This window comes from Panthera uncia, chromosome D1 (assembly GCF_023721935.1).
Source record: "Panthera uncia isolate 11264 chromosome D1, Puncia_PCG_1.0, whole genome shotgun sequence".
NCBI classification, from domain to species: domain Eukaryota; kingdom Metazoa; phylum Chordata; class Mammalia; order Carnivora; family Felidae; genus Panthera; species Panthera uncia.
The window spans coordinates 48,963,668-48,986,308 of NC_064808.1; the positions used below are offsets into that span (position 1 = coordinate 48,963,668).

Sequence of the window (22,641 nt, forward strand, 5' to 3'; positions counted from 1 at the left end):
GCCCTGAAGCTTAGAATCAGTCCATAGGTTCTATGCCGGTCTTCTCCATCAGGCACCATCTCCAACAAAGGAAGACTGTCCCTTCCTCCCCAGGGCCCCCTGCCTCCCCAGGTCTGCCTCAACCCGACTCTCCTGAATCTTGATGGCAATGGAACCCACACGACTGAGGTTTTGTCTTGGCCTCTCAGGATGGCTTTGATGGGAGTAGAGCTGCCTGTACTGGAAGAATAAGAGGAAAGTTCTCTGCCTGGAACCCATGCTCCCTGGAGTCCCGTTTTCCAGGGGCTCACTTCCCATCACTTAACCAAGAGCAGGAGGGAAAATGCCTTCCTGGACAGTCTCACCTGCCACCTTTGTGCTCCTGTAGCACCTGATATGGATGTTAAAGCTCATGACTGTGCATTTTAGTGGTTAGTTTGCATGCCTTCTTCTGTCTCTTTTGTGGTCTACAAGCTCTTCACAGGATGGTTTCTTATTCACATCTATTCTCTTTACCTAATACGGCAATTGACTCTCACAGGTGATAAACGCAATTTATTTTTGCAATGCAATTTGCATTTTGCAAATTTGTAAATGCAATTTGTTTTTGAAAGAATGAGTTAGTACATAAATAAGAGAGGGTGTCAATGAGCAACGATGGATGGAGGAAGCATGAATGAGAAGTAAATGATGGGGGGGGTGGTAAATGAATGAATGAAGGTGTGAAGCAGAATGATGGCCCACTGGATGCAAGTATTCATTCATCTCTTCTTCCCTGCACACAAACCCCGGTTTTTAGTTGGGACTATTTACACCCAGTAAAATAATACATTTCCCACATGTGTCCATGCGACTAAACTCTGTGACTAAGTTAAATATAAGTAGATGTGTCACATGAGACATCAAAGAAAATCCTTTGAAAGAGAATGTGTGTGCTTTTGGATCTTGCCTCTTTCTACCTTTGGATGACCTGAAAAGATATGTTGGAGCTTAGCAGCCATGTTGTTCAATGAGGTGACCTCAAAAAAACCCCACACTGGGACAGTGAAGCAGAAAGACAGAAGTCTAGTTCTCTACTGTAATCACAGAGCCACTAGGCTGCCTTCTTCTGGACCTTTTTTATGTAAGAGAGATATACATTTCTATTTCATTTGTTGTTTTGTCCATTTTTATCACATGTAGTTGAATCTGATATTAAACAGCTTGTCCAGAATCACAGGTTAATGCTACAGCCAGTCCTGGAATCCAGGCCTCCTCTCTCCTAGTCTCAGGTTCTTTCTGATGCTACACATAAGTCACTATATGGCGACCTGAAATTCCACACTCATCCGGATCCTGTAGACACCTTCCAAATGTCAACCCAAAGCCATGACATGGAATCAGAGAATCTTAGTCATTCTTGAAGACAATCAAAGTGAGGGATGAGTGATCAATGTCCAAAACCCACTAGACAGTTGGGGAGCACAGACTCAACCTCAGACTGAATGCAATTTCCAACGGCCTCAGAAAAGGCAACCAGAGAAACCCATCAGTGACTGTAGACCCCGGTACACTCACCCTCTTGGTGTCTTCTGCGTTTCAACAGTAAAGCATTTATTCTTCCACAAAGTGGAGCATGTGGGAGTAGGGTCTTACCTCCACCAGGGAATGCCAGTGTGCAATGGGCTTCCGAGGATACGACAACATCTCACTCCAGTGGTCTCTGCCCAGCCTCTCAGCTTCGTTGCCTACTTGACACACGCCGATGATCTCATTATGACCTACACTGTGAAAACGGCCCACAATAACTTTTTCTTAAAATTTTGGTATGTAAGAGCAACAACTACTCAAACTGAGAGGAATTAGGCAAAGGGTGGTTCTTTTCATTCCTTAATTTAAAACTACAGGACAAGCTTAAAAGCCAATAGAACTTGGGATCCAAGATAGTACTTGGTGGCACAGAGAGGAAGAGCAGAGGTTAGCTGTCACACACCTGAGCTTTTGTAACACTGGCATGGCTTAGCTTGTTCCTGATGCATGCTAGGGATGACAACTCTGGTTCTAGAATGAGGCTGACCTCCAGGTCTTCAAACCTATGTAATGAAAAGGAGGCCATCTGAAAGGAGTTCCTTGCATTAATGGCTGCTCAAATTCCTATAAGAGGCAACCAAGTATGTGTAAAAGAGAAGTATTGGGTAGGGCAGCCATAGTCTGGAGCTTACAAAGGGGGCAGGGTGGGGATACTTCCTGAGTCTTCTTGCAACCCCTCTCTTCAGGGAATGTGTGTTCTCACACTCTCCCCTCCTTCCTTCCAAGCCCACCTTTGCTTCTTTGACCCAACTTGATTTCCCTACTGTAGAAAGATACTTAGCTCTTTTAACTTTAGGGCTAATATTTCTGAAACTTTCCCTGGGTAGGTGCCTGCCTTGGGGCAATCTTTCTCCTTAGCAGTTTCTGGTTAGAAGTTGCCTGTGTAACTAGAATGATATGACCCATCCTTTAACTCTTTAGGATCCGAGCTCATGGACTTTCCGTTGTTTTCCTTCCTGCAAAGATGAGTAATTTTTCTCCTATTTGTATGTAGGGAGTAATGGCAAGACACGGGTGGGGGAGTGTGAAGGACATTTGAGTCTGTGCTCATTAAAATCAGTTGTGTGCAGAAACCCCATGAATTCTGCCATGGATTTTTCCAGGCAGATTCATGAGTTTACTGAGAATTGAATTGAAGCAGAGCTCATATAATCAGATTTGTTGATGCGGGAATCTTGGCAATCGCTTGAAAAAAGCTGGCCTAGATTTCCACGGTTGGTGGGCAACGTCCCCTCCTGTGACCTGACACTACTGGTGTTGTGTTTCGTCCAGAGAAGACAAGATAAGGTTTATTGCTCCATGTGGGCTGTCACACCCATGGGCAGCTGAGCCAACCCATGTGTTCCCTGAGCTGGAAGACAGTTCTGTTTCACCTAGGCATCTGCTAGAAAGGGTGTTCAGGGCACTGATGCTGCCTTAGTGACATTTCAGGGGTATGTGGGAAAATTTTCAGCTACAAATAATATTTGTAAGATTATATTAGAAGTCAGAATGATTTTTTTTATACTTGTGCCCAGACCACGTGGGAGGTTTCCAATTAAAAAGAGACTCTGCATTTCAGTCCAATGACTGGTTTAACATGTCTAATTCCCTGTTGGTACTTCCTTTGCATATTAAAATGACTGTTTTTCAAATCTGTCCTTTAAATACACAATTGGCTACAATGCAGGCTATAAATATCTCTTCTGTGCTGTATTAATTAGAAAGTCGAGCATCTTATACATTTTAATGTACCCTGTCATCCATACTGATTCTAGCATTTTCAAGAGAACATTTCTGTTTGCTTTCAGACTTAAGTGGATGGAAATGATCTTTATTAAACACACTTGGAGAAGGGAAAAAATAACAGAGTTATGTATTTAGAAATGTTGATGGTGTGGCTAAAGTAATCACTCTGCTATTTTGAGTGGAATCTTCCCACAAAGGCCAGGCAGGATTGCGCAGGAGAAGATTAAGACCTGCAGAACCAGGTTTTTCCAAGCTGAGATTCTGGGGAGTATGCAGGAATGGAAAGGGGATGAGGTGGGGAGGTGGGGAGGAGGGGAGGATGGGGAAGGAGAAAGAAATAAAAAGGTGGAGAGCAAAGAGGCACTTGGGTAATATAACTCTAAAGCATGGTTTGGAAAATGGAGACTCCTTGTCAGTCAGCTTTCCCGGGGTGTCCATTTGACTCATTTCCTGCAGCCTGGGACACTAGCTAAGAACGTGTGGCTGCACTCCCCCTCTTCCCTCCCTGTCTTGGGCACAAGAGACATTTTCCGCCCTGAGAAAAAGCTCCAGGTATCTCACCGGTCATAGTCCATGACGGCTATGGACAAGTGGATTTGGTCAATGTTCTCGGGAGGGACGTCAAAGACTATGGCTTCGTTGTAAACGGGATTCAGAGTGTTCCTCTTGGTGGATGTTTTCCTCTTCTTCAGTCGTCTGCCATCACACATCAGTGACACTTTCACGTAGGGATCTGTACAACCATGAGAAGCGGGGGTACTGAGAGGATAAATGTGGATGTAGGGGGCAGTTCCATCACTGTGGAGTTCCACGGACTACGGGATGCAGAACTCCCTTACCTGCCTGTGGGCTGGAGTTTGGGGATTTTAATTAATAAGATGCCTGGGCAGTGACTACAGTTAGGATAATTAAGATATTCATTCAAGAAAAAGCACAGGACACTGTCTCCTCAAAGTGTGTGGAATTTAAAAATAGTGTGAAAATATCTGTTACCAAATTAGAAAATGTTCCAGCTAGAATTCCAGACTTGCCTGGCTGCAATGGGGAGAGATGCAAAGGTATTTCCAAGGCAGGAAAAACAGGCTGAAGGCCCCGACTCTGAACCACCCCAGACAGTCTCTTCCTAAACATCAGGTCTTTAGGAAAGGAACAGATAGAATGCCTAGACGACAGGGACAGCTTTGGGGAGTACAGGGGCTTCAAGCCCCAGAGCTGCCTGAAGTCGGGTTGCAAAGGGGGAAGCAGTTCAGCACAGCAGAGAAAGGACAAAGCTTGCTTATGGCATGACCTTGGCAAAGGGTGACAGGTGACAAGCTCGGTCTCTGCTTCAGGTGGGACTTCTCTGGTTCTACCTCACTATCCTTCTGCTCCATGGGGACTTCTCTTTTTCTCCTTGCCTGCACAACCACGTGTTTCCCTGACTCCCCATACACTGTCCAGGAGGCACTGAAAGGCCAGAAGGGGCCACAACGTTTTTTATCTTGGAAAAATACTGGAGGCCAGTAAGTAAGCAGAATATACTGCATCTGATGTCCATTGATTTCTGTGATCAACAGCCAATGGACTGGGTGTTCTATGACCACATTTTGGGAGCCCCTGAAGAAGTTGCTTGGGAATGTGTAAGTAGGACCTGCATATCAGGGCTTTCTTGTTATGGTTTAGAATATGTTTAGAATACCAAACTGCATAGTTCATTGACAGGCCTTGTAGGAGGATATATGATTGTTTTCAATCTTCCATAGGCCTGAGATGGTGATTACTTGTATCTGAAGAAAGACCCAATTAGATAAGCTGTGTCAGTATGTGTAAACTGTAGGTCCAGTTCACAACTATGGTGAAGAAGACGTACAAGAGAATAATGACTATTCCCATTAGGTAGCATTTCATATGTGCCAGGTACTGTTTTATGACATTATATGCACTAACTTACTTAATCTTATGATAACCCAATGAGCCAGATACTATTATTACCCTCATTTTACAGATGGGGAATCCGAAGCTCAGACAGGTTAAGTGACTTGCCCAAAGTCATACAGCCATGAGGTCTAGGAGAGGAATTAAACCTAGGTAGTTTGGTTTTATGCACCTTATTACTCTGTTAGAGACTTCATAAATACTACATTAGAACCATGGGAGGAAGTCTGAATTTGAGAATGTCCCACCTGATGCTCCTGTTATGTCCATTGCCTTTAAATTCCTCGCTTTTATAATAGTGATGGTCAGCCTGCCAGCAGTTGGAAGGTAGCAGAGGGAAAACATCAGCTCTCCAAGATCCACATTGTCCTGTTGAGAAAGCACAAGCGGACTCATTGGAAACTGTCCTCAGCCTGGCACGCATAAGGACCAGCTGCAGGACAGCATTGGAAGGGACACCACTGGTCCTCAGCTCATCTTGTGAATCCCTGCTATCTCCTGCTTCACGTCGACCACAAGGAGGAGAACAAATGCCTGGACTTTGGGAGCCCCAGACCCTAAGGAAGTATAGCCTGTCCTCAGATGGCAAAGCTGTGGAGGCCGTCCAGGGCCTCCACCACCCTCTATCTATCTAGCCACTTGCGGCCCCGCACAGCCCCCAGGAATGAAGCCCCCAGAGCCTTGGCTATTTCCCATGTGGTTCCATTCATATTCCCACCACAATCCCCCAGGCCCCCCCCCCCAGGACAAAGCTACCCAAAGAGGTGCTCCTTAGGACTGCAAAGCCCCACCAACGGCACAGACGTGCTCTGCACACAGCCCCACGCAGCCTCCTGCAGCCTCTCAACAGACCCCCACACAGCCTCTCCCTGTTTCCTATAGCCCTTCCCCCATAGTCTTCCCCACAGGCCCCACATGAGGGCAAAGTCCTCCAAATAGCCACCATCTGTATGCCTCCTTCCCTTACAGCCCTACACACTCCCCTACCCAGTCCCCTCAGGACTGCTGTCATACTTGCACACACTCCTGCAAATACCCCCATCCCAAAACACACACAAGTGCATGCAGGTGCACACATACACACTCAGCCAACAACCCTCCACCCAGCAGAGCACTGCACACAACCTGGACACGCACTATGTATGTAGACCAACACACGGTTCCACTGGATCCTGAAACACCTTGCCCCTACTATGTGGCTCTAGACAAGGACCCTGCAGAAGGCTGTGAGTGCCACCCCGTGACCTCATGCGTGCCCTCCACAGCCCTGGACACACCCAGATACTCGCCTGGCCCTGCCCAGCCTCAGACAGAGCCCTCTGTAGTCTCTACACAGGGAGAAATGGGTGTGACCCCCTACTGCTGGTCTTGGGGGTTCCCACTTAGCTGTAGCTCTTGCCTTCTCTTAGTGTGTCCCTAAGGAGCCTGTTTCCCTTTGCTGGGGAAGACATCTCCTCAGGCAGTGTGCAGCCATTCAAATAGGTCAGATGACATGGTTCTCTTTCTCCTTTATAGCCCAAGGAGTTACCAGAAAGGGGGAAAAAAAGCCAGTTCATTTACTTTCCATTTCTTTGATACCTAAGGTTATCGAGGTGGGTGTCTGTGTCTAATTAATACGGTTTCATACTGACAATGCTCTGGGGAGTCCGGGTTTTGCCCTCAACATCCACAGACTCCCCTCCCCTCCTCGAGTCTCCAAAGATGCTTCTATTTTTAGAAGCAAAGATTCAGTTCTGGAAGGTCACCTCGCCCAACCTCCCTGCCTTGACCACTTCTGCAGGAGGATGAGGCGAAGGGAATCTGTTTGGTCGCTAAGGCAGATGGATTGCTCTGCATCTCTGCGCATCACTTGCATCGTGTAAATAAATGACCTCACTCTGCAAGCCAGGCTCTCCTGGTTCCTGGAACCTGGATCTCAAGACACCCAGGCGGCTGGGCCTTTCCCTCTCAGATAGAGTGAGGGGGAGAGACAAGAACTCTATAGGAGTGTGGGGTGGTGGCACACCAGGCAGGTGCTGGACAGTTTCATGCTGCTGGTTCCCTGTTGCAGGACAGGCGTCTGCTTTCCCTGAAGAGGGAGGATCTGATCCAGCTTCCTGCTGGTGGCAGAGGAGAAACAGAAACAACAGCTGTCCCCACAAATTATCTTTTTCCTTCCACACTCCCTGCCCTATTCCTTTGCCCTTTGGATTCTGTCTGCCTTAAGCGGAAAGGCCCAAACACCTGTTCCTCCCTCAGGAGGTTATTCACTGCACCTAGCTCACCACCCCCTCCTCTCATCCTGCTCAGAAAATCTCAGTTTGACAAAGCAAAACAGGAGTAACCAGAATCATGCCGATGAAGCTTCATCTCACCCATTTTCTCAGCATACAGTTCTGGAAGGTCCACACTCACCCAAGCTCTGTCGGGCTCAAGATGTGATGGGGCCTGCACTCCAAGCCCTGCCCTTAAGCCCAATGAACACAACTGAATGTGATGACTCAGGTTACTTTTGTGCTAAGTACATTTTCTTCCCAACATAAACCCCATTCACAAATCACTCACATTATGGCTCTTTGCTCATAAGTTTAAGGAAAAAGAAATCAAGCTTTGGACTTGGTGATACAGTATTCAAAAGGTCAACTAAAGTCCACATGTGTACTTAAAAAAAAAAAGCCAGAAAATTAAAAACATAGTTATCAAAGAGAAAATGTTTGATTAGACTTTCAAGTGTTTAGAAATAAAACAGTTAACATTTTCTAAATCATGAAAGTAAAAATTATGATAAAATTAATATATAGATATTTTTAGTGAAAGAACAAAATATCCCCTTTTCTTCTGTATCTGTTGTCACTCCTTTCCCCAGAGTGACACTGAATAATCTTTGTAGTTTTCTTTTCATTCATCCATCAATCCATCCACTCACTCACTTATTCTTTTAACATCGGCTGCGATGGTGGTGGTTGGGCATTGCTCTTTTCCAGGCGCTGGAGCTGTTTTTGCAGTGGGAACAACAGACAGGGTCCCTTAAGTGCAGATGGGCTTGCAGGGATATGGAACAGGGGTCGATGGTACATAATGTTAATTCTGCTTTTCCCCTATCAGCTGGTGCTGATTTGGGGTCAAGAAACTGTAGATCCCTATGTTTGCAAACATCCCTTTAAACCAATGGTTCTCAACAGTAGTAATGTTCCCCTGGGGGACATTTGGCCTTATCTGGAGAAATTTTTTATTGTCATAACTGGGGAGGCAGTTACTGACATCTAGCGAGTAGAGTCCAGGGATGCTGGTAAACATCCTACAATGCACAGGGCAGCCCCTTTTACTGCAAAGAATTATCAGGTTCAAAATGTCAATAGTTTCAAGGTTGAGAAACTGCCTTACACAGAAGTGCTTATATTGTTCGTAAAAATTTTTCCAGAGTGCTGATGAAAGTCAAATATAAAAGGGTGGTGGAATATTTGGCTTCTTTTTCAGCTTGACAAGAATACAGAGTGTCACTGGTGGCTGTGTGCCCTGGGGGATACAAGGGGAAGGAAAATGTCATATAAAGAAATGCTTCACTTGCTCCTGCTTTGTGTGGCCACGTTCAGTACTGTTAGCAAAATATACTGGGAATTTATAGCAAGTGCGTGAGAATTCTCTACCTGCCAATCTGTAATGTGATATGTTTGCCTGTAGCGGTCTATGATAGCTGTAAGTTTTGTCTAATTAGTGCACTTTGCATTCTTCTTCTTAGGTTCTTTTGGTGAGCTCCTTCCCAATTCTGTGAAGATCTAGAGGGGCTGCTGCAGGAATTCAGGTTTAACCAAATATTCATGGCCCTGTCCATATCTGTTTAGGGATAATCATGGAACCCAGGCAAGGCCACTTCAAATCTTCTCTGGGATTGAAAAATTGATATTGAAATGGAGCAATTATCATTTTATTGGGGTTATTTGTTGGGAAGATATGAAACTAGAATTGTTCTAAGGTTCTTATACTATATGTAGCACACATGGTATAATATTACTTTAAGTTAGGCTGTGTATATTAAAGATGAACACTATGGGGATGTCTGGGTGGTCAGTCAGTTGAGCATCCGACTCTTGATTTTGGCTCAGGTCATGATCTCATGGTTCATGGGTTCAAACCCTACGTGGGACTCTACGCTGACAGCTCTGTCTCCTTCTTTCTTAAACATTTAAAGATGAACACTATAAACCTGTAAGAAATGACTATTAAAAGGATTTATAGCTAATATGCCAAAAAAGGAGATAAAATAGATGCTTTAAAAGTATTAAATTAATCCAAAAGGAGACAGAAAAAAAGGGAAAGAGAATACTACGAGAAGAGACAAACCTTACAGAAATAGAAAATGAATAACAAGATGGTAAATTTAATCCTATTATTTCCATAATTACATTAAATGTAAGTGATCTAGGCATCCAAATAAAAAGCAAAGATTGAGACAATAAAATAGCAAGACTCAGTTTTATGGTCTCTACAAAAAAAAGTACTTTAAATATAAAATATAAGTAAATTAAAAGTAAAAGAGTAAGAAAAGATATGCCATACTAACACTAATAAAAAAATCTGGAGGACTATATTAATATCAGACAAGGTATATGTCAGAGCAATGAATATTACCAGGACAAAGAGTGATATGATAAAGAGGTCAATTCATCAAAAGCACATAACAATTCTAAATATTTATGCACCAGATAACACACTCTCAAACACATGAAGCAAAAGCTGATAGAATTGCGAGGACAGACAAGTTAGAGTCAGAGGTTTGAATACTTGAACAACACTAAAAACTGACTTGGTGTAACCAGTGGCATTACAATAACACTCTATCAACCAGCAGTAGAATACACATCTTTTCAAGTGCACCCATAACACTAAACAAGCTAGACTATATTCTGTTCTAGGCCATAAAATGAGTCTCAATTAAATCTGAGAAGATTCAAAGTACATTTTCTGGCTGCAATGGAAATGAATTAGAAATCAACAGCAAAAAGATATCTGGAAAATCTCCAAATATTTTAGAACTAAATATCACACTTATAAATAATCCATGGATCAAAGAAGAAATCAAAAGAGGAATGAGAAAGTATTCTGAACTTAACTGAAATAAAAACATGACCCATCAAAATGTGTGAAACACAGCTAAAGCAGCATGTAGGGGGAAATTTATAGCACCAAAATGCTTATATTATGCAAGAAGGAAAGTCTCAAAACAATGACCTCAGTTTCCACTCTAAGAAATCAGAAGAAAATAAATAAATGAAGATTAAAAAGAATAAATAAAAACAAAGTAAGCAGAAGAAAGGAAATAATAAAGATTAGGTAAAATAATGTAAAGATGTATATTTCAAATAGAGTAATCACTAAATAACTAATAGATATAGTAAACCAAGACCAACCATATATGCTGTATACAGGAAACCCATTTAAAATATCATTACAAAGATAGGTTTTGAAAGATTTTTCAAAATTAGGCAATGTAAACACTAATCAAAAGAAAATTTTAGTGACTATATTAATATCAAAGAAGATTTCAAACCAAGGAATAGTTCCAGGGAGGAAGAATCAGATCATCAAGGGGACATAATCTTAAATGTGTATGTATCTACCAACAAAAATTCAAAATTATTGAACAAATCTGAGAGAATTAAGAGGGAAACTAGGCAAGCCCGCAAGCAGAGTTAGAGACTTCAACACTGCTCTATCAGTCATTGATTGAACAGGCAAATAGAAAAGAAGTAAGGATATAAAAGACCTGAGCAATAATATCAACAAACTTGACCTAATTGGCATTTACTTTACCCATTGATACTCCATCTAACAACAACAAAATATTCTTTTTAAGTATACACAAAACATCCACCAAGATAAATTATGCTCTGGGCCATAAAAATTTTTTTTCATTAAATTCAAGAAGATTGAAATCATGCCAAATATGTTCCAAATAAGAATAAAATTAAACTAGAATTCAATCAATAATATCTGGAAAATCCCCCAATATTTGGGAATTAAACAATATTTTCTAAATAACCCACAAGTCAAATAAAAACCCCCCACAAGGTGTATTAAACATTAATTTGACCTGAATGAAAATGAAAATACAACATATCAAAATGTGCAGGACCCAGACAAAGCAGTACTATAGGGAAATGTACAGCATTAAATGTTTATATTCAAACAGAGGTATAATTTCAAAACACTGATCTGAGTTTCAAGTGAGGAACACACACACACACACAAAAGAGAAAATAAAACACAACACAGATAAAAGGAAGAAAATAACATAAGCATAGAAAACAATGAAATATAAAAAATGGAAACACTTAGAGAAAGTCAATGAAAGCAATATCCTAGCAAGACTGACCAGAAACAAAAATTAGAAAATATTAATTATCAATAGAAAATAAAATATCAAATGGAAATGGATATATCAATACAGATACTATAGACATTAAAATAATAAGAAATGTTATGATCATTTTTATCCCAATAGATTTGATAACTTAGAGAAGATGAACAACTTGCTTGAAAGACAAAAAAAAACCCACCATACCAAACTAAAGAAAAAAATAGATAACCTGAATTGTTTTATATCACTAAATAAATTGAAGTCCCAATTAAAAACCTTCTCGCAAAGTAAAGTCAAACCCATTTAAGAAAAAAATAATACCAATTCTATATAAGCTTTTCCAGAAAAGAGAAGAACATTTCCCAGCTCATTTTATGAGGGCAGCAATATCTTGATACTAAAACTAGACAGATATTATAAGAAAACTACAGACTATTGTCCTCATGGACACAGACACAATTATCTTCAATAACATTTTAGCAAATTAAACCCAGCAATCTATTAAATAGGAGATATATCCTGAACGAGTAGGATTTATCCTGGGAATGCAAGTCTGGCTTAACATTTGAAAATATTAATCAAAGTAAATCAACATATCAACATACTAAAAAGGAAAAACCATATCAACAGACAGAAAACAATCATTTGAAAAAAGTCAATACCATTCAGGATAGATGCTCTCAGAAAACTGGAATAGAAGTGGACTTCCTTCTATTAAGAAAGACACCTGTAGGGGCGCCTGGGTTGCTCAGTCGGTTGGGTGTCTGGCTCTTGATTTTGGCTTGGGTCATGATCTCATGGCTCCAGTTTGTGGGCTCTGCGCTCACAGTGTGGGGTCTGCTTGGGATTCTGTCTCTCTCCCTCTCTCTCTCTTCCTGCCCTGCTTATCTTCTCTATCTCTCTCAAAATAAATAAATAAACTTAAAAAAAAGAGAGATAACTTATAAAAAAACTATAGTTAATGCTAAACTTGATGACAGACTATACATTTTCTCTCCTAAGGTTAGGAAACAAGGCTAGGACATCTGCTCTCACTACTTCTGTTTCACATTGTACTAGAGGGTCCGGCCAGTGAAAGAAAACAGAAATAAAAGATACACACCTTAAAAAAGAAGAAGTAAAACTGTTTTATTTGCAGGTGCAATGATTACTTATGGAGAAAATTCTTAGGAATCTATAAAAAACTACTAAAACAAGTTTAGCAAGGCCAACAAGGCTAATATGAAAGCAAAATTATTTCTATATACTAGAAATGAAACAAGTATTGAAATTTAAAAATACACTTACATTTATACTCACAGATAAATTTAGCAAATCATGTGCAAGACCTGTATACTGAAAACTACAAAACAACGGTGAGAAAAATTAGAGAAGACATAAATAGAGAGATATTTCACATTCATACATCAAGAGACTTATTAACATTGTTAAGATATTGATTCTTCCATAATCTATAAGTTCAGTGTAATTCCAATCAAAAGTTCAACATACCTTTTGTAGATATTGACAAACTGATTCTAAAATTTATATGCAAATATAAAGAATCTAGAATAATCAAAATCATTTTGGAAAAAAGAAACAAAATGGAAGTACTTAACACTACCTATGAGGTGTAGAATAAAACAACAGTAATCAGTAATCGAGGAGGTGTTCACAAAAGGACAGACATACTGATGAACGGAACAGGATGAAGAGGCCAGAATTAGACCCTCATTTACATGGTCAAATCACTTTCTAAAAAGGGAGCACATAATTTAATGAAGAAAAGATACTCTTTTAAACAAACAGTACTGGAATAGTTGGATATCTATTTGAAACAACAACAACAACAACAAAAGAACCATGACCTTTCCTTCACATGATAGGAAAGGATTTCATGCAAATGGATCATGTAAGTACTGAAACTATGGAAGTGCTAAAAGAAAGCATAGGAGAAAATGTTTGTGACTTTGGGTTAGATAAATATCCCTTAGATGGACACAAAAAGCACAATACATAATAAAAGAAACTCATACCGTTTGCTTCATTAATGTTAAAAACTTTTGCTCTTCAAACACATTCTTAGGAAAGACAAAGGTTAAGCCACAGGCTGAAGGATTATATTTGTATAATATACAGCCCATAAAGGAATTACATCCAGAATATATAAAGAATTCCTACAACTTAGAGAAATAACCTAACAAAAACAGGGGCAAAGATCTGAACAGGCATTTCCTCAAAAGAATGTTAAACCATAGCAAGATACCACTACACAACCACAAGAATAAGCTAAAATGAACGACTGACAATATGACTTATTGCCCATGATGGAGAGTAATTGCCTCTCAAGCTCTGCTGGAAATGCAAAATGTTAAAACCATTTGGGAAAAACAGTTTGGCAGTCTCTCTTAGGTTACACATACACATGCCAAATGACCCAGAAATCTCACAGTTATTTCCCTAAGTGAAATAAAATCACACCTCCATCCAAAGACTTGTATGCAACTGTTGTGAGCCCAAACTGAAAAGAAACCCAAATGTAGCATCAAATGGTGAATGGACAAACAAAATGAGGTATATCCATACAATGGAATGCCAGTAGGCAACCAAATGGAAAAAACTACTAATAAAAGAAACAACACGAATACATCACAAAAGCATTAAGCTGAGTGAAAGGATCTCCAACAAAAGACAACATGTATGATTCCCTTTATATGAAACTCTGGGAACAGCAAAATTACAGTGACACAAAGTGATCAGTGGAAACTAGGGACTGGTGGTGGGAGGAGGGAACTGATCATAGAGGAGCACCAGGAAATCTTTGGGGATGAGAGAAATATTCCATGTCACGATTATGGTGGCAGTTACATGGCTGTATAATTGTGACAAAACTTGTACACTTAAAATTGGTTAGTTTTATGGTATATAAATTAATAATGGGCATTAACAATTCTGAAAAGACACATTTTGTAGAGGACTACACTTTTGTCTTCCAATTTTATGGCCTTGAGTTCACAGGATATGCCTTAATGATTTCAACCATTTAAAATATTATGTTATTCTGTCCTATCCTGTCTCATTCAGTTGTGCTTATATGTGCTTAATGTGTATTCTCTATCTGCAGGGGCCAAATTCCCATGTGTCTATTAAATCAAGCTTGTTGACTTTGTATCCAAGTCTTCTTCCTTCCAGAATTTAATTAATAATGCTTTGTCTTTTAAAATACATTTAAAAAATAAATAAAAATTAAAAAGTGTTTTTTATTTTTTATTTATTTTTATTTTTTGCTATTCCATTATGTTTCACAGCCAAATTAACAAACATTTAAGATATAGTTAAAATATTCCCATTTCTTTGCTCACTGCAGTTTCTTAAAACCCACATCCCCCCCTTTATAGAAACATTTTTCATTTTACTTGAGTATGTCCTTGAGAACTTTTTTTCTTTTTTTTTTTTTTCCAGTGAGGGATCACAGGTAGTAAAAATAATTTTTATTGTGGTCTAATTCTTAAAAGAAAGTTGGCTGGGCATAGAATTTAGGTTAAAATTCTTTTATCTTAGAATCATTTTACATTGTCACAATGTCTCCAAGCACTTCATGTTCTAGCTGGGATGAACATTTGATGCCATTCTTTTGTAGATTTTTTTTTCCCTCTCAAGGAGGTTTTCAGATGGTCTCTTTGTACTTTTATTTTGTACTTACACCTTCTGAAATTTTCCCAAAAGGTATTTAGATATCTTGTTTTCCTTGATCTTGCTTGGTCCTCAATGATCCATATTAATTAGAATTCTTTCTTTTCTTTTAATGTCTTCCGCCCCTCCCCACTCCCTTTCCCCCCACCCCGCCCCGGGATCAGTTGATCTGTTCATTTTGGACCATGATAGTGGTTTTCCTCATGGTCTAGGACATCCCTAATTGTCTATATTTATAATTAAAGGGTCAAAGGAAAGTCTTCTATTGCTTATGGCCTCTGTAATTCCTTTACTATTATTTTATGAGGGGCCTCAGGAGGCAATGCAGGCAATCTCGTTTTTTATCTGATGTATTTAACTAGGAGTTCTGATGAATTATTCTTTAACACTACCTGTAGGATATTAACATTACCAAAATTACTGAACTTTGGCATTACAGAAGGTTACACAAGTTAGGCAAAGGGAATCATTATCAACAGACTTATGATACTCCAGTTTCCTCAATATTTTTGAGTATCATTGTATTGGAGGTCCCCAAGACCACTCTGAAGTTTGATGATTCACTAGAAGGACTCTTAGGACCCAGAAAGCTGTTATTCTTATAGTTAATGGTTTATTACAGCATAAGGACTCAAGATTAAAATCAACAAAGGAAAAAGATACAGGGTAGAGTCCGGGAGAAACCAGGCATAAGCTTCCAGTTATCCTCCTCCAATGGAGTCACACCGACAGCACTTAATTCTCCCAGTCATGATGGGTGACAACACATATCGAGTATTGCCAAATGGGAAACTTAACTAAACCTTGATGCCCAAGGTTCCTTTCCTTTAAACACTTCTGTTTTTTTTTTTTTAAGTTTATTTATTTATTTTTGAGAGAGAGAGAGAGAGCATGTGGGAGAGGGGTAGAGAGAGGAAGACAGAGAATCCCATGCAGGCTCCACACTGTCAATGCAGAGCCCAGCATGGGGCTCTAACCCATGAACTGCAAGATTGTGATCTGAGCCGAAATCAAGAGTTGGATGCTTAACTGACTGGGCCACCCAGGCACCCCAATGTCCAAGGTTCTTGTTGTGGGTGGCAAAGAGTTCCCAAATGACTGACCTTAACAAGTCAGTCCTCATTTCCATCATCAGAGGTCAAACAGCATGGCTCAGGACCCTAGGTGAACAAACACAGTTGTTGACCATTATTGCATTGTTAACATAAAATATCTAATGTGGTCCAAGTTCTGTTATATAATGAACTCTTATCAGGCAGGATATTCTAAGGGCTTAGAGGTTATCTCTCAAGAACCAGTCAAGGACCAGTCCTTTCTTTAAAATGTGTAGAGTTTGAGGGGTGCCTGGGCGGCTCAGTCAGTTGAGTGTCCAACTTCGGCTTAGGTAATGATCTCATGGTTCATGGGTTCGAGCCCCGTGTCGAGCTCTGTGCTGACAGCTCAGAGGCTGGAGCTTGCTTCAGATTCTGTGTATCCCCCTCTCTATGCCCCCAAGTAATAAAAAGAACTAGGAGCATCTTTTGTTCTATTGAAGCAACTCTGTGTGGGCTCTTGGATGGGGGATGGTCACCAGAAAGACCAAGCCAGAATAAGAAGCTTCGAATTTTCAGGGGCGCCTGAGTGGCTCAGTTGGTTAAGTGTCCGACTTCGGCTCAGGTCATGATCTCATAGTTTGTGAATTCAAGTCCCGAGTCAGGCTCTGCTGTCAACACAGGGCCCATTTCAGATCTTCTGTCTCCCTCTCTCTGCCCCTCCACTGCTCATTCTCTGTCTCCAAAATAAATAAATACACTAAAAAAAAAAAAAAAGAAGCTTGGAATTTTCAGCCAGAGGAGAGAGGGAGGAAAGGGGTTAATAACTGATCATGCCTACATAAGGAAGCCTCCATAAAATAGGACCCAATAGACCTGGGTTCAGAGACCCCCAAGTTGGTGAACCTATCTATATACTGGAAGAGTGACATACCTGCCCTATGTATCTCTTCATCTGGCTGTTCATCTGTATCCTTTATCACATTGTTTAATAAACTGTTATGTTTCCCTGAGTGGTATAAACTGTTCCAGAAAATAATCAAATCCAACAGAGAAGAGGTCATGGGAATCCCTGATTTGTAGCCAAGTTGCACAGAAGTTGTGGGTAACACAGGGACCTACTTTTTATCATTGGCATCCAAAGTGGCAGTCAGTCTCATGAGCCTGATCCCTTAACCTGTGGGATCTGACATTATCTCCAGATAGATAGTATCAGAACTGAGCTAAATTTTAGGATACCCAGTTTGTGTTGCAGAATTGCTTGGTGTAGGAAAACCCCACATGTTTTGTGTCAGAAATGTCATAAGTGTGGTAAGTGGTATCAGAGTAAAGGAGAAACAAACAGGAAGAGAATGGTAGCTTTTTTCTACATAAATGCTTAAAAATCAGATTAGGGAAACATTTTTTAGCTTTAAATGTATAATATGGAACAAAGTAAGGCTGATTATCAGTGATCAAAGCATCTACCTGAAGAACCTGGAAAAAGAACAACAAATTAAACACAAACTAGAAGGAAGGAAATAATATTAGAGCAAAATTAATGAACTGGACAACAAATATATTTAGAGAGAGTCAACAAAGCCAAACGAAGTTGAAGTTAGCTCCCCCCCCCCCCAGTTTATTTATTTTGAGAGAGAGAGAGAGAGAGAGAGAGGGAGAGGGAGGGGCAGAGAGAAAGGGACAATCCCAAGCAGGCTCTACACTGACAGCATGAACAAAATTATGGACAATTATGTCCATAACAGAACAAAGTGGGAACAAATCATATAATTATCTAAATGAATATAGACAGATATGATAAAATCAAGCATCTACTTATGATAAAAGCTTTTATCAAACCATATATAAAAGAGAAATTTGCTGATCTGATGTAGGGCATCTAAAAACAAGGCTATAGCAATGGTATACTTAATGGTGAAATACAGAAAGCTTCCCAATTAAATTATGAATAAGACACAGACTACTTCTATTTTACATTGTACTTGAGGTCCTAGTGAAATAAGGCATTAAAAAGAAATAAAAGGTATAAAGTTTTGATGTGAAGAATTAATTCTGTCATTATTGCCAGATAATATGATGTGTAAAACTATCCCAAAAACCTTACAGAAAAACCATTAGAATACATAAGCATCTTCATCTATGACTGATGGATTAATGGCCATCAGTGTCAGTAAACAAATATAAATTTTACTTTTATACCAAAAAAAAAAAAAACAAGTTAAAAAGTAGAAAAAAAAACCTTATTTAAAATAGTTTTCAAAAAACCCATCAGCATCCTGCAGATCACTTAGATTCCACTCACACCTGCCTAAATAACCCAGAAAACTGCCAGAAGACTAGCAGAATGGAGTCTCTGGAGCCAAGCGCAGACGAGAGGCCCACAGAAGAGGGTAGGAAGGGCAGCGAGGCGGTGCACGCTACACGGACTGGCGGGAGGGAGCCGGGGTGGAGGGGCGGCCCGCTGGCCAAGCAGAGCCCCCGAGTCTGGCTTGCAAAAGCGGAGGGGCCTGACGGAGTGTGTTCTGACAGCAAGTGGGACTCAACATCTGGAAGGTTATAAGTTAACAGCTCTGCTCGGAGAGCGGGAGGGCTGGAGGACAACGGGAGGGAGAGTTGTTGAGCCCTGGATGACAGAGCTCAGCTTGTCAGGGAACAAAGGCACTCGCCAGCGCCATCTCCCTTGCCCATCCCCCAGCCAAAATCCCAAAGGGAACCGGTTCCTGTCAGGGAACTTGCTTGCACCTCACAAACACCCAACGTTGTGCTTCTGCGGATCCATCCCTCCCACTGCCGCAGGGCCCCTCCCCAAGCAGATCTCTGAAGAAGCGAGCTGAGCCTTCCCCTCCCGCCCCTGTGCACCTTGCTGATCCACCCCAGCTAACACGCCAGATCCCCAGCACCACAAGCCTGGCAGTGTGCAAGTAGCCCAGAGGGGCCACGCCACCCCACAATGAACCCCGCCCCTAGGAGAAGGGAAGAGAAGGTACACACCAGTCTGACTGTGGCCCCATCGGTGGGCTGGGGGCAGACATCAGGTCTGACTGTGGCCCCACCCACCAATGCAAGTTATTCAAGACAGCACAGGGGAAGTGCCCTGCAGGTCCGCACCACTCCAGGGACTATCCAAAATGATGAAATGGAAGAATTCCCCTCAAAAAAACCTCCAGGAAATAACAACAGCTAACGAACTGATCCAAAACAATTTAAACAATATAAGAGAAAGTGAATTTAGGATAATAGTCATAAAATTAATCGCTGGGCTTGAAAACAGTATAAAGGACAGGAGAATCTATTGCTACAGAGATCAAGGGACTAAGGAACAGTCAGGAGGAGCTAAAAATGCTACTAATGAGCTGCAAAATAAAATGGAGACGACCACAGCTCGGATTGCAGAGGCTGAGGAGAGAATAGGTGAACTAGAAGATAAAATTATGGAAAAAGAGGAAGCTGAGAAAAAGAGAGATAAAAAAATCCAGGAGTATGAGGGGAAAATTAGAGAACTAAGTGATGCACTAAAGAGAAATAATTTACGCATAATTGGTATTCCAGAGGAGGAAGAGAGAAGGAAAGGTGCTGAAGGTGTACTTGAAGAAATAATAGCTGAGAACTTCCCAGATCTGGGGAAGGAAAAAGGCATTGAAATCCAAGAGGCACAGAGAACTCCATTCAGACATAACTTGAATTGATTTTCTGCATGACATATCATAGTGAAACTGGCAAAATACAAGGATAAAGAGAAAATCCTGAAAGCAGCTAGGGATAAACGTGCTCTAACATATAAAGGGAGACTGATAAGACTAGTGACAGATCTCTCTACTGAAACTTGGCAAGCCAGAAAGGAATGGCAGGAGATCTTCAATGTGATGAACAGAAAAAAATATGCAGCTGAGAATCCTCTATCCAGCAAATCTGTCATTTAGAATAGAAGGAGAGATAAAGGTCTTCCCAAACAAACAAAAACTGAAGGAATTCATCACCACTAAACCAGCCCTATAAGAGATCCTAAGGGGGATCCTGTGAGACAAAGTACCAGAGACATTGCTACAAGCATGAAACCTACGGACATCACAATGACTCTAAACCCATATCTTTCTATAATAACACTGAATGTAAATGGACTAAATGCACCAACCAAAAGACATAGTGAATCAGAATGGATAAAAAAACAAGACCCATCTATTAGCTGTCTACAAGAGACTCATTTTAGACCTGAGGACACTTTCAGATTGAAAGTGAGGGGATGGAGAACTATTTATCATGCTGCTGGAAGTCAAAAGAAACCTGGAGTAGCCATACTTATATCAGACAAACTAGACTTTAAATTAAAGGCTGTAACAAGAGATGAAGAAGGGCATTATATAATAATTACAGGGTCTATCTATCAAGAAGAACTAACAATTATAAACGTCTATGCACCGAATACGGAAGCCCCCAAATATATAAAACAATTACTCACAAACATAAGCAATCTTATTGACAAGAATGTGGTAATTGCAGGGGACTTTAATACCCCACTTACAACAATGGATAGATCATCTAGACACATGGTCCATAAAGAAACAAGGGCCCTGAATGATACATTGGATCAGATGGACTTGACAGATATATTTAGAACTCTGCATCCCAAAGCAACAGAATATACTTTCTTCTTGAGTGCACATGGAACATTCTCCAAGATAGATCACATACTGGGTCACAAAACAGCCCTTCATAAGTATACAAGAATTGAGATAATACCATGCATACTTTCGGACCACAATGCTATGAAGGTTGAAATCAACCACAGGAACAAGTCTGGAAAACCTCCAAAAGCATGGAGGTTAAAGAACACCCTACTAAAGAATGAATGGGTCAACCAGGCAATTAGAGAAGAAATTTAAAAATATATGGAAACAAACGAAAATGAAAATACAACAATCCAGATGCTTTGGGATGCAGCGAAGGCAGTCCTGAGAGGAAAATACATCACAATCCAGGCCTATCTCAAGAAACAAGAAAAATCCCCAATACAAAATCTAACAGCACACCTAAAGGAAATAGAAGCAGAACAGCAAAGGCAGCCTAAACCCAGCAGAAGAAGAGAAATAATAAAGATCAGAGCAGAAATAAACAATATAGAATCTAAAAAAACTGTAGAGCAGATCAACCAAACCAAGAGTTGGTTTTTTTAAAAAATAAACAAAATTGATAAACCTCTAGCCAGGCTTCTCAAAAAGAAAAGGGAGATGACCCAAATAGATAAAATCATGAATGAAAATGGAATGATTACAACCAATCCCTCAGAGATACAAGCAATTATCAGGGAATACTATGAAAAATTATACGCCAACAAACTGGACAAAATGGAAGAAATGGACAAATTCCTAAACACCCACACTCTTCCAAAACTCAAACTGGAGGAAATAGAAAGCTTGAACAGACCCATAACCAGCGAAGAAATTGAATCGGTTATCAAAAATCTCCCAACAAATAAGAGTCCAGGACCAGATGGCTTCCCTGGGGAATTCTACCAGACATTTAAAGCAGGGATAATACCTATCCTTCTCAAGCTATTCCAAAAAATAGAAAGGGAAGGAAAACTTCCAGACTCATTCTATGAAGCCAGTATTACTTTGATTCCTAAACCAGACAGAGACCCAGTAAAAAAAAAGAGAACTACAGGCCAATATCCCTGATGAATATGGATGCAAAAATTCTCAATAAGATACTAGCAAATCAAATTCAACAGCTTATAAAAAGAATTATTCACCATGATCAAGTGGGATTCATTCCTGGGCTGCAGGGCTGGTTCGCAAATCAATCAACGTGATACATCACATTAATAAAAGAAAAGATAAGAACCATATGATCCTGATAATTGATACAGAAAAAGCATTTGACAAAATTCAGCATCCTTTCTTAATAAAAACCCTCGATAAAGTCGGGATAGAAGGAACATACTTAAACATCATAAGAGCCATTTATGAAAAGCCCACAGCTAATATCATCCTCAATGGGGAAAAACTGAGAGCTTTCCCCCTGAGATCAGGAACACGACAGGGATGTCCACTCTCACCGCTGTTGTTTAACATACTGTTGGAAGTACCAGCATCAGCAATGAGACAATAAAAGGAAATCAAAGGCATCAAAATTGGCAAAGATGAAGTCAAACTTTCACTTTTTGCAGATGACATGATATTATACATGGAAAATCCGATAGACTCCACCAAAAGTCTGCTAGAACTGATACATGAATTCAGCAAAGTTGCAGGATACAAAATCAATGTACACAAATCAGTTGCATTCTTATACACTAATAATGAAGCAACAGAAAGACAAATAAAGAAACTGATCCCATTCACAAGTGCACCAAGAAGCATAAAATACCTAGGAATAAATCTAACCAAAGATGTACAAGATCTGTATGCTGAA

The 22,641-nt window shown here is 40.3% G+C and overlaps 1 protein-coding gene across 1 annotated transcript in view; it reads right to left on the bottom strand.

Moving 5' to 3' along the window:
• Positions 1-317: 317 nt before the first annotated feature.
• Positions 318-22,641, bottom strand: part of SYT9 (synaptotagmin 9) — a 148,307-nt gene continuing 125,983 nt past the window's right edge. The window contains exons 4-6 of the mRNA XM_049650843.1: positions 5,439-5,559; positions 3,838-4,009; positions 318-1,744 (exon numbers count right to left, since the gene is read on the bottom strand). Of these exons, the coding sequence (XP_049506800.1) occupies positions 1,573-1,744; positions 3,838-4,009; positions 5,439-5,559 (465 nt within the window). The 3' untranslated portion in view covers positions 318-1,572. The remainder of the gene's footprint in view (positions 1,745-3,837; positions 4,010-5,438; positions 5,560-22,641) is intronic.